Raw genomic sequence first — 19,410 nt, 5'->3', positions numbered from 1 at the left:
GTAAGTATGAACCGCCATTCTGATTTCAGACTGCAAAAAACCAAATACTGCAGGGGAAGTAAAAGGAAAGAAATATCGCATGCCCTTCATCACATATAAGTATACTCATTTTATTTAACAAATTCACATCTGTATATGTAAAACAGAAACAAGCATTCCACATTTTCCAAGCAAATATTTTTCAGGCTCAAATAGGTCTTCTTTTTGGTAAACTCATTCTCTTTGTCTGCCCCTAGGTCTCTTTACCTCGTAACAACCAAAAATATACTGGACAGTTAGTTTATCCCACTGCTGTATAAACAGATTACAACATTCAATTATCTGGTAGTCCATAAATGATTTCCTAAAATTATATATATACATATACACACACACACATATATTTATATATATGTGTGTGTGTGTATGTCATACACACACACACATACACACACACACACACACATATATATCCTAAATGACACGGTAATATCACATATAAAAATTAACACTTATAAAAACAATCTCTTTTCTCTGATTTATCTATCAAACTGCCAAATGAAATATTCTCTCAGGTTGGATAAGATTTTTTAATCACCTATATCCTTCAGATACTATGAAATGTCTCAAAGAGGTGAAGTTGCCAAGTTAAGACAGACCAGATCTGAGTTCAAATTCCTGTTCTCCACATTTGAGCTGTGCAACCTTGGGAAAGTTACTTAACCTTCATGACCTTCACTTTCCTCACCTTGAAAGTAAGATAATACCAGTTATACCACATGGTAACATTTTAAATGAGTTGACACATGTAATGTTACATTTCTTTCTCTATGGTTATTTAAAAAGTTTGTACTTGTTGATTATTTAACCTGAAAAGTTCTTTGCAACCTCATATCTGCAAAAAAAAATTATTTCTCATTTACCCACTATGTTGGAATCCAAAAAACTCCCCATCCCCAAATCAATTTGGGCTAGAAAAAGACAGAAATAAATAAAGAGCATCTAAATGAGGGAAAATATACAAAGGTAGTAATTTTACTACTACTTTACTAAACACTTTAACCAACTAAGCCACAGCGCCACCCAGTAATTTTTTTTTAGAGTATTAAAATGTTTTTACATTACAAACATAAAATTTCACCTACCACCTCTTCTTCTTCTTTTTTGGTTTCCTTTTCCTTCTCTTCATCATGTTCTTCAGCTGGACCATCTTCATCATCACTACTGGATGATTCAAGGATTTCACTTATATCCATTTTCCAATTATCAGGAACAATTCTAGTTTTTAAGAAGATGCTTGCTTTCTGAAGCCCTAAATGTAAACAGTTATTATGGACTTAGCAACACAGAATAATAGAAAACATTCGGAGTCAGAAGATCTAGATTCAAATTCAGCTGTCACTTATAAAATGATATCATTAACTTGAACATAACTAAGTCATAATGTTTTATTAATGTTTATTATTATTCTAGGGAATACTGTTAAAAATATTAATGGTAAAACATGAAAAGTTAAACTTAATATTAAAAGTTAAAAACTACAAATAAAATATTTTATCCAGATATTTAAAAAATAGCCATCAAATAAGAGTAGATACTAACCCTAAACAATTAAAATGGCACCAGAGAATATTCAGCCTTGGTTTAGCCACTATTTGCCATTTACAGCCACATCATGAAATAATGGATTGATTCATTTTTATTTTACCTGGTTTAGCAGAGAGCTCAGATTCAGGTAGATTGAGAATATCTATTTCCTTGATATCCTTTCTTGCTATAGAATAACTAATTATATGGAAGAATAAAGGGGAGAGAAACCATTATTAAATAAAAATTATGACAAATAATGTTAACACATAGAAGAATATAAGCCTCAAAATCAAAATTGTTTTGCCTACAAAATATTTTTAAAAGACCATGCATATCCTGGGGCGCCCAGGGGGCTCAGTCAGTTAAGTGTCCAACTTTGGCTCAGGTCATGATGTCTCAGTCCATGAGTTTGAGCCCCACACCGGGATCTGTGCTGACAGCTCAGAGCCTGGAGCCTGCTTCAGATTCTGCATCTTCCTCCTCTCTCTGCCCCTCCCCTGCTCTCACTCTCTCTCAAAAATAAAGGTTAAGGGGTGCCTGGATGGCTCAGTCGGTTAAGCATCTGACTTCAGCTCCGGTCATGATCTCACAGTTTGTGAGTTCAAGCCCCGTGTCAGGTTCTGTGCTGACAGCTAGGAACCTGGAGCCTGCTTCGGATTCTGTCTCACCCTCTCTCTGCCCCTTCTCTGCTCATGCTCTGTGTCTGTCTCTCAATAGTAAATAAATGTTAAAAAGAAAAAAAAAAATTATAATAAAAAAATAAAAGTTAAAAAAAAAAAAAGACCATGCACCACACATATCCTAATCCTTAATAAAAGGCAAGACATAATATAGGCAAAGCTAGTATCCTTTTTTTCAAATGTTTATTTATTTATTTAGAGAAAGAAACAGCGAGAGAGAAATCCCAAGCAGGCTCCTTGCTGTCAGCACAGAGTGGGGCTTGAACTCCCCAACCATGGGATCATGACCTGAACTCAAACCAAGGGTTGGACACTTAACTGACTGAGCCACCCAGACAACCCCAAAATTAGTATCTTAATTCTAAAGATTGACATACTCAAAATACACTAATTTGAAAGCTTCACATTTAGGGGCACCTGGGTGGCTCAGTCGGTTAAGCGTCCGACTTCGGCTCAGGTCACGATCTCGCGGTCCGGGAGTTCGAGCCCCGCGTCGGGCTCTATGCTGACTGCTCAGAGCCCGGAGCCTGCTTCCGATTCTGTGTCTCCCTCTCTCTATGACCCTTCCCCATTCATGCTCTGTCTCTCTCTGTCTCAAAAATAAATAAACGTTAAAAAAAATAAAAAAATAAAAAAAAAAAAGAAAGCTTCACATTTGTAATATTTCAATCTATGCAACCCTCCCACACACAAGGTATGGGATACTTTGTATCAGCATATTTGCCTTATTGAAGATACAATGACTATTTTGATCTTTACTATTTCTCTTTTTAAGTTTATTTTATTTTTGAGAGAGAGCATGAGCAAGAGCAGGGAAGGGGCAGAGAGGAGACAGAGGATCTGAAGCAAGCTCTGCACTGATAGCAGAGAGCTCGATGCAGGGTTCTAACTCACGAAACGTGAGATCATGACCTGAGCCGAAGTCAGATGCTTAATGAACTGAGCCATTCAGGCACCCCTGATCTTTGCTATTTCTTAAATTTACTATTTAGTTTAGTCAAATAAATAAATAAATAAATAAATAAATATTAAAATATTTTTATCATTGTAAGATATATTAAATTTTCCACAGTACTTCTCTCTATATATATTTATACATACAAACACACACACTTTTTTCTTTTTTTTTTTACATCCTTTGTGGGGAACAAAACAAAGCTGAGGTTAAAGAAAGTTTCTAAAAATCTGACTTAATCAGGAAAAAAGTCAAAATAATTTTAGTAATATTCCATGAAAAGTAAGTTTCATAGTTCATAATATGAAATAGTACACATAATAAAAGTATCAAGCTTTTACAATTAAAGAGAAAACCAATACCATGCTTTATAAAAAAAACTTTTTAAATATTATTACACATTGTTTAGTTTTACAAAACTAAATTAAAATTCGTTATTTTAAATTAAAATTAGGAAAAAATAAACTACATTACAAAAAGTCAAAGCATAATATGTAATGACAGTTCATGAAGTGATCAGACTTTTCAAAATAAAGTGTGGACTATGGAAGGGTCTATCACTGTGATCTCATTTTTTTTTCTCCTACCATAATACTATTAAGTGACTCACAATTTAGAATCGATAAATGATCGAACTAAACACTGGTCTTTTTTCACTGTGATGTCATCATTACAGCTGGGAGATATTACCTGAAATATAAAATAAAGAACAGGATTGGTGCCTAATTTCCCTTGATCAAAAAAATATACATTTTTAAAAAGAGTAGTTCTGGATCCCCCTCACTTCTCAAATGAATTATATTTTGTTAAGAAAGAGTTTAATTATTAATAATTTCCATTATAAATGAATTACTTAAAAAAGAAGGTTGCCTTGTGATTTTTCTTTAACATATTGGTTTTCTGGATATTTAATTTATTCAGTTATTAGATCATACAATAAATAGTTAATACAATATAAATAATATGACCACCACTTTAAAAAATTTGATTTCTTCTAAGCTACGTAATCATTTCTTGTCCAAAAAGTCAAACATATGATCTGTGATGAAAATGTGGCATAGTATAAGTTTTAAAAATATCCTTGAATCAAGATCTGTTTTGAAATCTGCTATCTGTTTAAAATAAATATCTAAGTTCCCTTTCTTACCAGGGCATTACAATTTTTAGTAATGAAAGCAAATCAAAGAAAATCTAAGAACTTTTTAATTTCTTAACTTTTAAAAGTAACAAATGTCTGAACATTAGTAAATAGCTAATCTCTATACATTCTTTATGGCACTTAATATTTTTTAAAAATAAAGTCTACCAATGAATTGCTGAAATTTACCTGCTCATTATCACCCCTAACACTAGCCCCCCTCTGCTACAATCTAGCACCACCCACAGAACTTTATGCAATGATGGAAATGTTCTGTTATCTGCACTGCTAAGCACTTAAAATGTGGTAGTGCAACTGAGAGACTGAATTTTTAATTCTATTTAATTTTAATTAAATTACATGTAAATGTAAACAGTCACGTAGGACTCATGGCTATCATATTAAACAGTCTATATCCAGATAATTAAAAATTCTTGGCTGTTGTATCAGCTGCCTTAACATCAGATGGCAGTAAATGTTTGTGTGTTTGTTAGACGCTGGTAATTATTAGACAAATAGTAGAGTTCTGTCTGCCCTTAAGGAGCTAATGGCACAATGGAGAGGTAAGCACAAAACAACACCATGGAGGATAAGTACAGAGATGAAAACACCTAGGAGGAAGACTTAACCCAATCTGGGGAAGGAAGAGGTATGGCAGCAAAGGCTTAAGATTAAGTCTTAAAGGATGAGTAGGCACAGCCCAGGGCTTAATTACCTCACCTGTGAACCACTAGAATGGCCTCCAAATTGATTCCTGTCATCTCCAGTGTTTCCAACAATCCATTCAACACACTACTGCCTCATTAACATTCCTAAACATGCAGCTCAATAATGTTACTCTTCTGCAAAATTCTATGCAGAATTATGGTCACATTCCTGGGGTGAACTTTTAAAGACTCTTCTGCCCTAGATCCAAATTATCTTCCCAGTCTTATTTCCTATTATTCCCCTATTGTTGTTTAACATTTAGCCAAAATGGATTTCCAGAGCAAATAGTTCCATGAGCAAACCCTTTGCTTTTCTGCTTTTACTGTTTTCCTCTAAGAAAGTCCTCTAGAGAAGCTCTGCTTAACTAACTTTAAATCTGTCAAGGCTCAGTTCAAAAGCAACAGCTTCATGAAGACTTTCTGGATTTCCTTCAATAAATGTAAATTTTCAGGACAAGAAGTCCTAATGTTGAACATATACTATTGTGTATATAGTTACTTGAATTATTCTCTGCATTAAAATTACAATATTAATAAAATGTGAGATTAGTGTCTTACTCATCTTTTATTTTCTACATTCCCTGGCAAATAAGTCTGTTGAGTAAATGAAGGGATTAAAAAAATCTCTTAAAAAAAATCTCTTGGCAAATTATGACCTGAAAATTCTGAATCCAAACCCATTTACTTGTTTGCCTGTACAACTGAAAGACTCAAAGGATTTTCAGACTTTTTCTAGGTAAACTTACTATATATAGCAACTGAGTAATATACTTACATGCACACGGAAACATTAAAAATTGGCCTCGGTTCACTAAAGGATTCTAATCTAATTCGGGACACATTTTGTGCCAGCACTGTTGTTAGAGATATATGTCATATCAAAACTCAGAAAAGGGGAATAGTTATGTTAGAGTAGTTAAGGGAGACTGAAGAAAACGTAGGCCTTGAGCTGAATGTTAAGACACTTAAAAGGAGAGGAGTACAAAAAGGAGAAAATGGAGACAGGTATTACCAAGTATTATTGATTCCTCTCATGAAATAATTCTCTTGCCCATCCCTTCTTCTCATTCCTTCCCCGAGTAAGCAAAGATTAGATTTCCCTACCAACCCATCCAAGACTTACTATTTGCAAAACCTAGGTGTACCCACCCTTCCTTTCCCCAATACTCCCTTTCCTACTCCAGTGTCTGCGCCAAGTTTTAAAAATGACTATATAAACTTAATTGCTATGTAATGTCTTAGATGTATACAATAAGGTCCTCGAGAGCAATGTGTTACAAGGTTCATAGTTTTCTCTCTTCTAAGCAACTTAGAGGTGGAACTCCCTGCACATCCTCAGTAAATACTAATTGATCTAAGGCAAAAGGGTAAAGGTTTGGAAGAGAAGTGTTTTACACAGAGAGCAGTTAAGAGAGAACCTGAGTATGAAGCTTACACTGAAAATGGGAAGCTAAGAGCTAGGATAGCCTCAGAAATCCATCTGAAGAATCCAGAATTGATCCATTAGGCAGTCCGTGAAAGTTTTTTGGGGCTTGTTTTTGAGAATGGGACTACTATGATTAAATCAGTGTTTAAAAACTACTCTACAGAAGTTGCTTCTGGAAAATTTGTCTAAATTTAGCAAAAAACCCAAGAATCAAGTTAAGGGAACTTGGAGGAAATTACCATAAATCAAGTGTAAAATGGTAACAGGAATAGGATAAAAAGAGACCACTGCACACATTTTCAAGGAAAAACTGAAAGATCCCAATAAATGACTGATTATAGAAAATTAAAGGAAATAACAAAGGAAAACAGTGAAGTGTGTGAGACCTAAGTAGGATTGCTCAATGTTGCAATAAAGTCCAAATTAAATTTGGGTAATACTTTCAAAATATTTTAAATGCTTTTTAAAGATCCATGTTAAACAAAATTTTAAATGGTTGATTAATTCTGCAAAGAAATCTTACTTACCAAAGCAGGATACCCATCAGTCTTCTCAGATGTTGATATCACACTTACAACTTTTCCTAACAATTCGTCATTGAGACGTCGCTTATCGTCATCTTCCTCTTCACTACTTTCTTCTTCCTTTTCGTCCTCATTACTAAAAGTCAAAATAACTCTATCATGATCTTAACATAAACCATTGTTGAGATAGAGTGGTGTGAATTTAACATGTACAATTCAACTTCTAATCTGGATTACTCCAGAGTAGGAGTAGCCTCTTACTGAAATTGAAGAGATGGATACTTCCCTAGTCCCAAAGTAGTCCTGAGCTGTCCATGATGACTCTGAGTCCATGCCACTAGATGAATGAGGATTTGGACTTAGCTCTTATGCCAACCACCAGCTGGGACAGAAAAGCCTAATTATGTCACCATGAAGTACTTACTGTGCCAAATACATTTTTTTAAAAAGATTATCCTTCTACCTTTTATATATGCCAGATGTAACTCTACTTCCTAACAGGTTATGAAAAGATCTCATCAAAAAAACATGTGAAGGTTTATTTAAATTAGCTTATCTACACAATTAAACAAGCAAACAAACCCATGGTGAGGAACAGTCTACAAAACGGGCCTGTACTCTTCAAAAATATCAATGTCGGGAAAATACCAAAAAAAAAAAAACAAAAAACAAAAAAACTGAAGAACTTTTCCATATTAAAGGAGATTTAAGAACTATATAAACTAGGATGCCCAGGGGCGCCTGGGTGGCATAATCAGTTGAGTGTCTGATTCTCGGTTTCAGCTTGGGTCTTAATCTCACATTTCATGAGTTCAAGCCCCATGTCAGGCTCTAAGCTGACAGCACGGAGCCTGCTTGGATTTCTCTCTCCCTCTCTGCCCCTCCCCTGCTTGTGCTGTCTCTGCCTCTCTCTAAATAAGTAAGTAAACTTAAAAAAAAAATTATAAAAAAACAAAACTAGGGCGCCCCGGTGGCTCAGTCAGTTAAGTATCTGACTTCGGCTCAGGTCAGATCTCATGGTTCCTGAGTTCAAGTCCCGCATCAAGTAAGCTGAGCCCTACTTGGGGTAAGCCCTTGCTTCCCTCTCCCTCTGCCACTCGTGGTGTTCTCTTTCTCTGCCCCTCGCTCTCTTGCACCCTCTCTGTCAAAAAAAAAAAAAAAAAAAAAAAAAAAAGAACCATGTAAACAAAATGTAATGCATGATCTTGGGTTGGACCCTGGATTCAGTGGATGCCTATAAAGGCTATTATTGGGACAAGTGGCAAAATTTAAAATACGGACTATACCTTATTAGATAATATCATTTTATTAATGTTGAATTTTCTGAATTTGATAATCATACTTTGGCTATATAAGAGAATTTCCTTATTCTTAAAGTATTTAAAGGTAGGTCTGATGCTTATAATATACTTTCAGAAGGTTCAACCAATTAAAATTATCATTAGGGCGCCTGGGTGGCTCAGTCAAGTGTTGGACTCTTGGATTTGGCTCAAGTCATGATCTCATGGTCCGTGGGTTCGAGCCCCAAGTCAGACTCTGCACTGACAGTGTGGAGCCTGCTTGGGATTCTCTCTCTCTGCCTCTCCCATACTTGCGTGTGCATCTCTCTCTCAAAAAATAAACGTTAAAAAATAGTAATAATAAAAAATAATCATTAAGTTAAAAAATAGCTACATATCCACAGAGGAAATGATAAAGCAAATGTGCCAAAAATTTTAACAATTACTGAATCTAGATGATGAGTATATGAAAGTTTATTGCACGATTTTTAAGTTTGGAATGTTTTTGAAATAAAAAGGTTAAAAAATACATATACTCACTTAAAATAGAAAAACACATCGTATCAATTAAGAAATTTGGCAAAGTAACTCAAGACAAAAATAACCCTTTTTGAAAAAGGAGTTATGATAATTCTCAGAGTAATGGGAATAATTAAGAACAAGGTCTGCTCAAGGTAAAATGTCTAACATAATGATACAAGATACTATGGAAAAGTTACCTGAACAATTTTAGCCATCTTAGAAGACTCATTTGTTTAATGTTGTAATAACTGTAATATTACTGTATATGAAACACTCACACAGGAAGAGACGACCTCCTTCCTCTGTTCGTCTTCTTTGCAATTACAGGAGTTCCAAAATGCTCTGGATTTGTTAAGGGAAGCTGGTCAAGTGTCTAGATAAGAAACAACAGACAAATTAAATCACATCTTGCCTCGATGTTAGAAGTTATTCAACTCAAAAAGTCCATCCATGTCACCCTACCTCACTCTCGGCAAAATGTCTCTCTCCTTTTAGGCAAAGTGAAGTGCGTCTCAGTGTTCTCTCATCACCATCATCAAACACTACAAGAAGCAAGAGATATCAGAGAATTTATGCACACTAAGTAAACATGTCACTGCAGAGAACGATATTGCTGCTATTTAGTTAAGGCTTAATATTTGTAAGAACCATTATTTTTTTTCCAAAAGCTTTTAAAATGTACACAGTACATTTTTCATTCTGTAGATACTGAACACAGGTTACATGGCTGCTCCCAACTGCCTAAGTGTCTCCATTCACTTAGCAACCTAATCAAAGCACCAGTGATTAAATTACCTTTAATCCTGGAAGAATGAGCAAAAAAAAAACCTGGTTTACAAAAAAAGAAGTATTATGGGTTTTGTTCAGAACAGTTATCAATGAAGTATCTCTAACTTCCAGAAACTGTTTGACTTCTAGGAATGCTTCTTGGATTATTGTACTACCTCTACTTATTTGCATGATAACTTCCTTTAGTAGAAGTCTATTGGGTAACAAATTCTAAAGTCATAAGATTCAACATTTTTCTTTTGCTGGAGAAGGATTAAGAAATTTAGAATTAAAGGTTGAAACAAGGAAACATCAGAAAGATGAAATTTTCTTAAATTTCAAAAGTCAGTTATAATTGCACAGCTTTCTCAGAAGTTTTTACTTTTACTACATTAAAAAAAATTTTATAGGCTTAATCTTCCAGAAACATACTCTTATTTTAACATCTAAAGTTACCAAGTGTATTAAAAAGAAAATGCTCTCAGAAGACACCTGATTGCCCATCATTATGAAGAAATAAAATATAAAAAGGTGGAATCCTTACCTCAGATACTTATAATGCAAACACATATCAATATATGTTTGTGTATTGTATGAAAACACCATATACACAGAAATAGTTATTTTAAGATGTAATCCCAACTTCCACAATTCTAGATGCTTTTTCATTCTAACAGAATAAATTAATGTTAATAAAGGGAAACTCTACATTACTTTGCTTTAATAATATTTAATCATAAACTTATTTTTTTCATGCTAAGAACTTATGTAAGAGCACTCAACTTCTTCAGTATTTATCTACCTCAGTCAGTTCTTTCTCCAAAAGTAAAGACATCTAGTTTAAATTCTCTTACACGCAGGAGACAATGCAGAGAAAATGAAAAGTTCCTGAAGCACATATTCAGAGAACCATGTTTGCACAAAAGGAGCCGTGTTGTACAGTCAATAACGCAGAAATTAATGACCGCTGCAAACACAACGACAGGATAAAACACAATATCCTCCAACAATTACATTACTAATCTACACTTGATTAACAGTGCTCTCAACATTTGTAACAAAATTATGATTCATATGGTGTCATCAAATCTAATAAATACAGCACTGTTCTTTTAAAACTTCAAGATCATGAAATTATTATACCAAACTTAAAATAATCCTTCATGTTTGTATTAATATCCATAAGTATATTAAAGAATAAAAGCTTAAAAGTTCCAATTTTCCTTAAAGGCTACAATATATAAGATGGTAACAACGGACACACACATACACACCCATGTGCACACACATTTAAGTGGAGGTGTGAGGAAGGAACATGAGAATATCAGAACAATCCATAATATCAAATTTATGCAAAATGTTTTCCACAGTGTTTCATCATTAATCAATGGCAGCCTCAAATCAAAATGTTCTGATGAGAAATTTCAACAATTTAAAATCTTTAATTCTTGTTTTTTAAAATAATCACTTTAAGGGGTGCCTGGTTGGCTCAGTTAAGTGTCCAACTCTCGATTTTGGCGCAGGGCTTGATCTCACAGTTCGCGAGTCAGAGCCCCATGTCGGGCTATGCGCTGACGGTGGTGGTTTATTAATAAATAAACTAACTTAAAATAATCTCTGAAATAATCAGATTTTTGAAGGAAAAAATACTTTTAACTTCAACATACTTTATCATGGATAGAAATAATGTAAGAACCAAAAAAACTTCTCAAAAGAGAACTGTGGCACCAACAATTTTATGATTTTATATAAGAATGCTTCCAACTTTGAACGAAGAGAAACCGTTTACTTTTTTTTTTTTTAATTCACGGACTATACAATGGTATGTATTTGAGTACTTTATACAAGTCTGAAAAGCTACATAACTTCTCAAGATTTTCTGAAAGACAAATAGAAACCCCAACAACACAGTGAACCTATTAATCAAGACATCCCCGATTATGAAAATCATGAAGAAGTTCCATCTAGAACAAGTTTCCTCTATAACTTCCATGTTAGAAGTATCATCTAAAAGAACACCAAACACTCTTCAGGCACTGAAGAGTGACTCTGGCATTTTGATAAGAGTGAAATAATTAATTGGTATATATAAACTGGCGTATACAGTATATTTAGCTTTTTTTTAAGTTCAAGATGTCTATTACAGTATGCCAAGAGGAAAAAGTCTGACTATAAGGATTTAGTAATTCTATGAAATGTTTTCTACTTGACAAAAATGATATTTAAATAGACTATTGAGTGCAAAACTTACAAAAGCAGTATCTCTGTTATTATGTTAAATACAGATACAAAAACTTAATTTGAAAATGACAAAGCTAAGTCTCTCTCAATAACTGATCAGGGTAGACAAAACAATGCTAATGCAAACAAATATATGAAGCCTAACTCTACACTTGAGAATTAAAAGAAACAAAAGCAACAGGGATCTATCTAACTACTAAATACAAAAAGATCTACCCATGAAAATAGCACTGTTAGATGCTGGAGGATAGTAAGAGAACAATAGTAAATTAACTTTATCTCTCCAAAGATGTAATTGGCTATCACCTATTAAGCTTCTACCATGTCCTAATTCTCACAGCAGCCTCTGCCAGGTAGGAATCGCTATCCTCTTTTATAAAGAAATTGAGAAGCAGAAGGCTAATCAATGAGCTACAGTTTTGTTAAGGGGGAATCAAAATGCATAATAAACAGGTATGGGGCAGAGGCATAAAATGAACACAGGAGAGAAGTCAAGAATTCTGACTTTGCAAAAAGAAAATATTATTGTTGTATCTGTGTATACCAGTTAAAATTAATAAAATATTTATATATACATTTATATATTAATTAAAATATTTCACATAGTGGATAAAAACTTTAAAATTACATACTCTAGGTAAAACCAATAGTTTTGTTACATAAACTCATTTGTGATACAGAAATCCCTCTGCAGCCAAGGTCCAGAACTTCAGAAATCAAGAAACTTAACAAATGTATAATGATATTGACAAAATATCATGGGAATGCTAAGTCTTTTGGAAGGCCATTTAAACAACAGGTTAAAGCACATCACAGGAAGGCATAGATTTCTTTGTTGCTTAGTACTTTCTAAATGATCTTCTAGTCCTGGTTTTGAAACATTTGTGGTTGACTCTGATTATAAAAACACTTGTCATAAGAGGTTCTAACTAAATTAAAAAGCTTTGGGGCACCTGGGTAGCTCAGTTGGTTAAGCATCTGACTCTAGATTTCGGCTCAGGTCATGATCTCACAGTTGGTGAGTTCACGTCCCCAGTTGACAGCACGGAGCCTGCGTGGGATTCTGTCTCTCCCTGTCGCTCTGCCCTGCTTACGTGTGCTCTCTCTCAAAATAAATAAACATTTAAAAAAAAAAAAAAAAAAGCCTTAGTAAGCCTACGGCACATTCTACAAAAGTCAGTCCATTCACCAGTTTAAGCTAAACCTCCTCTACTCCATGAACCTTAACTTCCATGAGATCTGATACAACTGATGTACAAAACAGTAACCAGAAAGCATGAAAAAATCTTGAGTCTTAAAAAGCATTTGTCACAAAGATATATAAATAATCAAATAAATTTTAGTGTAAAATTTTATATATTGTACATATGAATATACATTTTATATGTAAGTTACTAAAATTAATAACAATTCTGTCCTTTACATTTTCCTTATTTTTCAAGTACAATGTGTTATTTTTATATTCCAAAAAAAGCAAAAGAAGAGCAGTTTTAGAATGTTTTATGGACAGCTGTATTTACCAGGAGTTAATGGCAACATTCAAGTGGAGATACAAATTCCAATCCTAATTAATACCTTTGAACCACTAGAAAGGTAACCACACAATTCTATACATTACAGATTCCTTATCTTTAATGCAAAGATAAGAACTGCCAATTGAATAAACTATGCTAGGGAAGCACTGTTTTATGTTAGGAAGGGGAAATATTTCCAAGGCTCAAAAAACAAACAAAAAATCCATAAACTCAGGCCACTTATTATTCAACATTAAAGAGGAAGGTAATATTAGATTTTTAAAAATTAGTTCATATTAGATCTATAGTCTCTTTCATAATTGGTTATTCAGCTATCGTAGGAAAAGTACCTATATTACATAAGTTAATATCAGACTCATTAGGTAGCTTTTGATCACCAATGATCATAACTCTTATTTGATCTAAACCAGTAGTGTGGTATCCTCTTTTCGTTTTTAATAGTCAAATTTTGAGATCTCTTAAAATAAAAAAGTGATATGGAGATCATTAATACTTTGTATAACTTTCTGATTCTACCTATATAACACTTCACTAGGAATTAGAAACCAAGAAGAATTTCAGAAAAGAGGAATTAAACCCAACAGGTAGTAGTCACTCAATTAATTGAAAAATATAGAAGGCTCATGACCTGTGAGAGAGGACACATTTTATTTTGCCATCTTTTAGGCTCATTATACTCTAATCATTCTTTATGTGGGCTACATGCTTCAACATCTAAATATTCTTTATAACAGAGAGTGCTATATTGAACATACTTAAGTGAACAGTGCCTGTTAACATCTTAGATTTTTTAGGTCACTTGCCATCATTACAAAGATGCAAAAAACTTAAATATTTTGAATTTTTCTCCTGAATAAGTCTCCATTTTTTCTAAGTATGGACTACTTTACTAATGTGTAATACCTGCATTAAATTCACCCAATGTAATTATAAAAAGAAAGATTCTTGGATTGCCATCCCCAGACCTACTAAATTGAAGAGATTTGGAGTCCTCAAATCCTCATTTTTTAAACAAACACCAAGTGATTCTTATGTACACTAATGCTTGATACACGAATTACATGCAATTAAGATGCTAAGCTCTTTCAGAAAAAGAATTATACAGTTTCTTCTGTAATTACTCATCACAGAAAATCACCACAGAGAATGCTCAGTAGCAACTAGCTTTTAGAAATGCTAAAATGCCATTCATGTAAAGGATAAAGATCTGCTATTCTGGAGTGCAGAAGTCCCAAATGTGAAAACATGAGAAGTATCACTTCTGCAGAATCACAAGCATTATATCAGTAAAACTTCACAAGTACTGTGAATGCAGCCTTGATATTAAATATCAAATAGGATGCAATATTAGTATTTGAATACACATCACATAATCTTGCGTAACTCTGCACATATCAGTGCCTGTAATTTTTTTTTACTTTTGAGAGAGAGAGAGAGAGAGAGAGAGCGAGCATGAGCAGGGCAGGGACAGAGGGAGAAGGAGGATCCCAAGCAGACTTCACGCTGTCAGTGCACAGCTGGACGCAGGGCTCGAATTCACAAACTGGGAGATCATGACCCGAGCCAAAACCAAGAGTCAGAGGCTTGACCGACTGAGCCACCCGGGTGCCTCTCAATGCCTGTAATTGTTATCACTCCTTTAATATAATAAAATTGTATTTACTTAATCTCTAAAAGTTAACATTAAATTTAGTTTTTAAATCTCTAACAACTATCAACAGCTACAACCAAGCTTCCTAAAAATACGTAGTTCATAGTAACAGCACCATTGTGAACTGACACTGCTTTCTAAGAGGCCCAAGAATAAAAATGGTCAGAAAATAGTAGTTACGTACAACAAACTGCTACTTCTAATAGAAGCCACAGAGCAAGACACAAGAAGTACAATTTTTTTTTTTTTTAATTTTTTTTTCAACGTTTTTTATTTTATTTTTGGGACAGAGAGAGACAGAGCATGAACGGGGGAGGGTCAGAGAGAGAGGGAGACACAGAATCGGAAACAGGCTCCAGGCTCCGAGCCATCAGCCCAGAGCCTGACGCGGGGCTCGAACTCACAGACCGCGAGATCGTGGCCTGGCTGAAGTCGGACGCTTAACCGACTGCGCCACCCAGGCGCCCCAAGAAGTACAATTTTTAAACAAAGCACATTCTTCACAGCTTTGAGCATCACCTGAAGATGAATGATTTTTACCCAAAGCCACAAATCAAGTAAACTAAAAGTAAACCTACAGGATCATTTCCTTTCCTTCTTTGTGGTTCATTAAACCACAACACCATAATTACACCACTTATACCAAGATATAAATGTAAAAACCAAACAATGCTATAGATGTTCAGTATAAAATAAAGGATGGATGTTATCCACAGGATTGTGTAGTCTGAACGTACTGAGAGGAGATTAGGAAATCTTAATCATTACTATTCTTATCAACATAATAACAGCAACTATATAAGTAGTACATTTAAGTTTTAGTTTACATGCATTAAGACACTTGTTGCTACTCCCTAAAGTTTTTTAAAGCAAGCGTAAGCTTATGCATGGAATGTTAAGTATGCATTCTGATTAGCAGCACATATATCTTTCCTTTTTTAATAATGAACATTTTTAAATTTTTTTTATATTTATTTTTGAGAGAAAGACAGAGCAAAGTGGGGGAAAGGCAGAGAGAAGGAGACACAGAATCCGAAGCAGGCTCTAGGCTCTGAGCTGTCAGCACAGAGCCCAATGCAGGGCCAAATCCACAAACCGTGAGATCATGACCTGAGCAGAAGTCGGACGCTTAACTGACTGAGCCATCCAGGCACCCCTCTTTTTTTTTTTTTTTAATGTTTATTTATTTTTGAGAGAGAGAAAGTGTGTGTGTGAGCAGGTGAGGGGCAGAGAGAGAGGGGCACAGAGGACCTGAAACAGGCTTTGTGCTGACAGACAGGCCGATGCGGGGCTTGAACCCAAGAACCATAAGATCATAACCTGAGCCAAAGGTGGACACTTAATTGACTGAGCCACTCAGGCACCCCATAGTAGCACCTATATCTTTTCTGAAAGGTGTTATTGAGACTTGACTAAATCAAAAATCAAAAATTAAGCTATGATCATCTTGACTTGAATCTACTCTAGCCAGAATTTTTTTAGTCTTTAAATTTTGTGGTAACATCTGTATTATCCTTATGTAAAACAAGAAACAATACATTAAAAGATTGCAGCTGTGCAACCTTAATTGTAATTACAGGAAAAGTAAAAATGTCTGATTACTTACAATACTAACTTGTACTGACTTTCTAATGGAAGAAAAATAAGCACATAACTTTCTTGAAAAGAAATATCTAGGTAACCTAAAAAAGAAGTACATTCTTTTTGTTGTTGTTGTTTTAAGTTTGTTTTGAAAGCGAGAAAGAGAGAGGGAGAGGGAGAATCCCAAGCACGCTCTGTGCTTTCAGAGCAGAACCTAACATGGGGCTCGAATTCAACAAACTATGAGATCATGACCTGAGCCAAAGTCAAGAGTCGGACTCTTAACCAACCGAGCCACCCTGGCACCTCAGGTACCTTCTTGGATCAAATAGCCACAAGTGACCAAAGAGATATTATTTTTGTTACCAGCAGCCATCATTAAAATTTCAGCCAACTATATCAAGTAAATTGACAGTAAAGAATACCTATTTCTACCAACATAATGATTCAGTGTATTTACAAAATAAAAATATATGCAACTCCAATTTAAATCCTATGTATTAAATTAACTACTTACCCACAGTATACCAACTAGCATCTGTCAACTTGCTGATAATAGCTTCCTGAAAGGACCCATCAGATGTCCTTGTTTCAACAATAGCTCCAACCTAAAACACAAAATTGAAATTTCATTATCAAATTTAAACAGACCAAATCACTCCCATGAACTATATGACCTGGGTTAAAATAAATATATTTATGATAATTCTACCTTATACACATTGACTTAGATCTTTATCATTTATAGCACTCATGTATTTATCATGCAGTCTGAACCCCAAAATGCTTTGGCATAAGATAGTTGTTATTATTATCCTTATTTTACACATTGAATATTGTGGCTCGGATGAGAGGATGAGAACACAGTCTCTTAAGTATTACTTCAGAGCTTTTGTACTATATCACATTGCCTTCAAGGGAACTGTGTAATATAAGAATCAGAAAACCATAAGATAGCAAAAGTAGCTTCAATTTTCTTTCACAGAAATATTGAATACTGGATTCACCATTCGTATTTAAGGGACCTTTTAGATAAAGGTTCACCTGAGGAGAGAGGGATGGACCAGTTGACCTTCTTTCAGCTTCCAGACCTTTGTCTATCAGATATTAACCGAAGTGGTACTCTGACATAACAAAGATTTATTACATAAACTTAGAAATGTTTGGCCAGAACATGGATGGAAAACACAATATAGGTACTCACTAAGCTAAATTATGAAGTCAACATACTTGGTAACTTAGAACAACAGAAGATTCAAAATTATAATACTAGTATATTATTCAGCAGGCTAAATATCTCTGATGACAATGTAAAAAAAAGAGGTATTCAATCTAAGAATTAAAAACAAAAGGTGGCTGAAAACTCATGTTTATATATACACTAAAATTACTGTCTCTAAGATGATTTACCTTTCTAAAGTAAGGATATAGCCAATGTAACATCATAACATACTAACTCTATAACATTTCATTTGTATTTTTGTTTATTGATCAACATACTTATAAATTTTAAAACTGTCTACAAATAGAAAATTTAATAATTTACGTATTTGTGATTCATTGTTTCAGATTTTAAACTGCAGAATATACGTACTCTTAAAGGACCCTTTACTTGATCGTCCTGCACCAATTGTGTAGTATTATCCTGTTTCAGGAGTACCTGGAAGACATTTTGTACAATAATTTGCATGTTAACTTTTAAAACAACATGTTTATGATGTCTTTAATCTATGCTTTCTTACCATCCTGTGGTTACTTCTGTCTTAATACTTATTACATTGTCTAATATTTACGTTTATTGTCTCTCTCACTAATTGTGAGCTCCTTGAGGGCTACAATCCTTCGTCACTATAACCCCAGCAGTTAGCAAATGTCAATGCGTATTACAGGCACTTCATAAATGTTTGCTGAATTAATGAACTATACAAGATTTATAATTTGAAGTGACTGCTATAAAAGTTTAAAACTGCCTTCATTGTTCTTTATCAACAAGTTATAAAAAGTTCTGTCACAAAGTATTAAAAAAAAAGTATCAAACATTATTGCCCACATACAAGGTAAACAAATTAAAACCAGAACCCTGTTGGTCCTTTATAAAGTAAACTGAAATAATAATCATGATATGTATTTCACATACAAATAAGTATTCTTTTTTACTACAGATTCTCCCAAATATATACAGGGCAATCGTTCAAATAGATCAAGTACCCAAATATGAAAATTGAAATTCTACATAATGTATGTATGATAAGAGCTCCCCAATCACTGTATTGACTTTAAGTAAGTATATCTAGAGCCACAATACTAACAGAAAGTTTAAGTTCTCAAAGAAGTCCAAGTAAATATTTAGTAGTCAAATCCCATATAGCTGACATAGTAAAAATGCCAAATGAAACAAAGAAATAAATGTCAAATGATATCTTAACAATACTTGAAGAAAAATTCCACCAGATCAAAACTGAAACACAAATCTCATAATAATCACAGATAAATCTATTTCTCTACCACACAAATCATACTCTTCTAATTCACTGGTTCTCAAACGTCAACATGCAGCAGAAACACTTGAAGGGCTTATTAAAACACAATCACTGGACCCTACTGCCAGACTTTCTGACTCAGTAGGTCTGGGGTCAGGGCCTGAGAATCTGCATTTCAAACAAGTTCCCAGATGAAGCAGATGCTGCTAGTCCAGGGCCACACTTTGAAAATACCTGCTCCAGTTCATTTACCCATTCAACGTATTTTGAGTGTCTACTATGTATCAAGCACTAGTCTAGGTGTTGGGGACAGAACAAGTCAAACATGTCCTCCTTTTATGGTGCTTCACTCT

At 34.2% G+C, this 19,410-nt stretch overlaps 1 protein-coding gene across 2 annotated transcripts in view; it reads right to left on the bottom strand.

Annotated features, from left to right (window-relative positions):
* ARID4A (AT-rich interaction domain 4A) overlaps positions 1-19,410 on the bottom strand; it is a 69,575-nt gene that overhangs the window by 45,981 nt on the left and 4,184 nt on the right. For both annotated transcript variants that reach the window (XM_060619930.3, XM_060619932.3), the window contains exons 4-11: positions 18,172-18,237; positions 17,095-17,185; positions 9,264-9,343; positions 9,080-9,174; positions 7,003-7,135; positions 3,815-3,894; positions 1,688-1,764; positions 1,125-1,291 (exon numbers count right to left, since the gene is read on the bottom strand). In XM_060619930.3, coding sequence (XP_060475913.3) covers positions 1,125-1,291; positions 1,688-1,764; positions 3,815-3,894; positions 7,003-7,135; positions 9,080-9,174; positions 9,264-9,343; positions 17,095-17,185; positions 18,172-18,237 — 789 coding nt within the window. The remainder of the gene's footprint in view (positions 1-1,124; positions 1,292-1,687; positions 1,765-3,814; positions 3,895-7,002; positions 7,136-9,079; positions 9,175-9,263; positions 9,344-17,094; positions 17,186-18,171; positions 18,238-19,410) is intronic.

Source organism: Panthera onca, chromosome B3, assembly GCF_046562875.1.
Source record: "Panthera onca isolate mPanOnc1 chromosome B3, mPanOnc1 haplotype 2, whole genome shotgun sequence".
In the NCBI taxonomy this organism is placed as follows: Eukaryota; Metazoa; Chordata; class Mammalia; order Carnivora; family Felidae; genus Panthera; species Panthera onca.
Note: the sequence above shows the minus strand (reverse complement) of the source record. Positions and strands in the feature narration are given on the sequence as shown.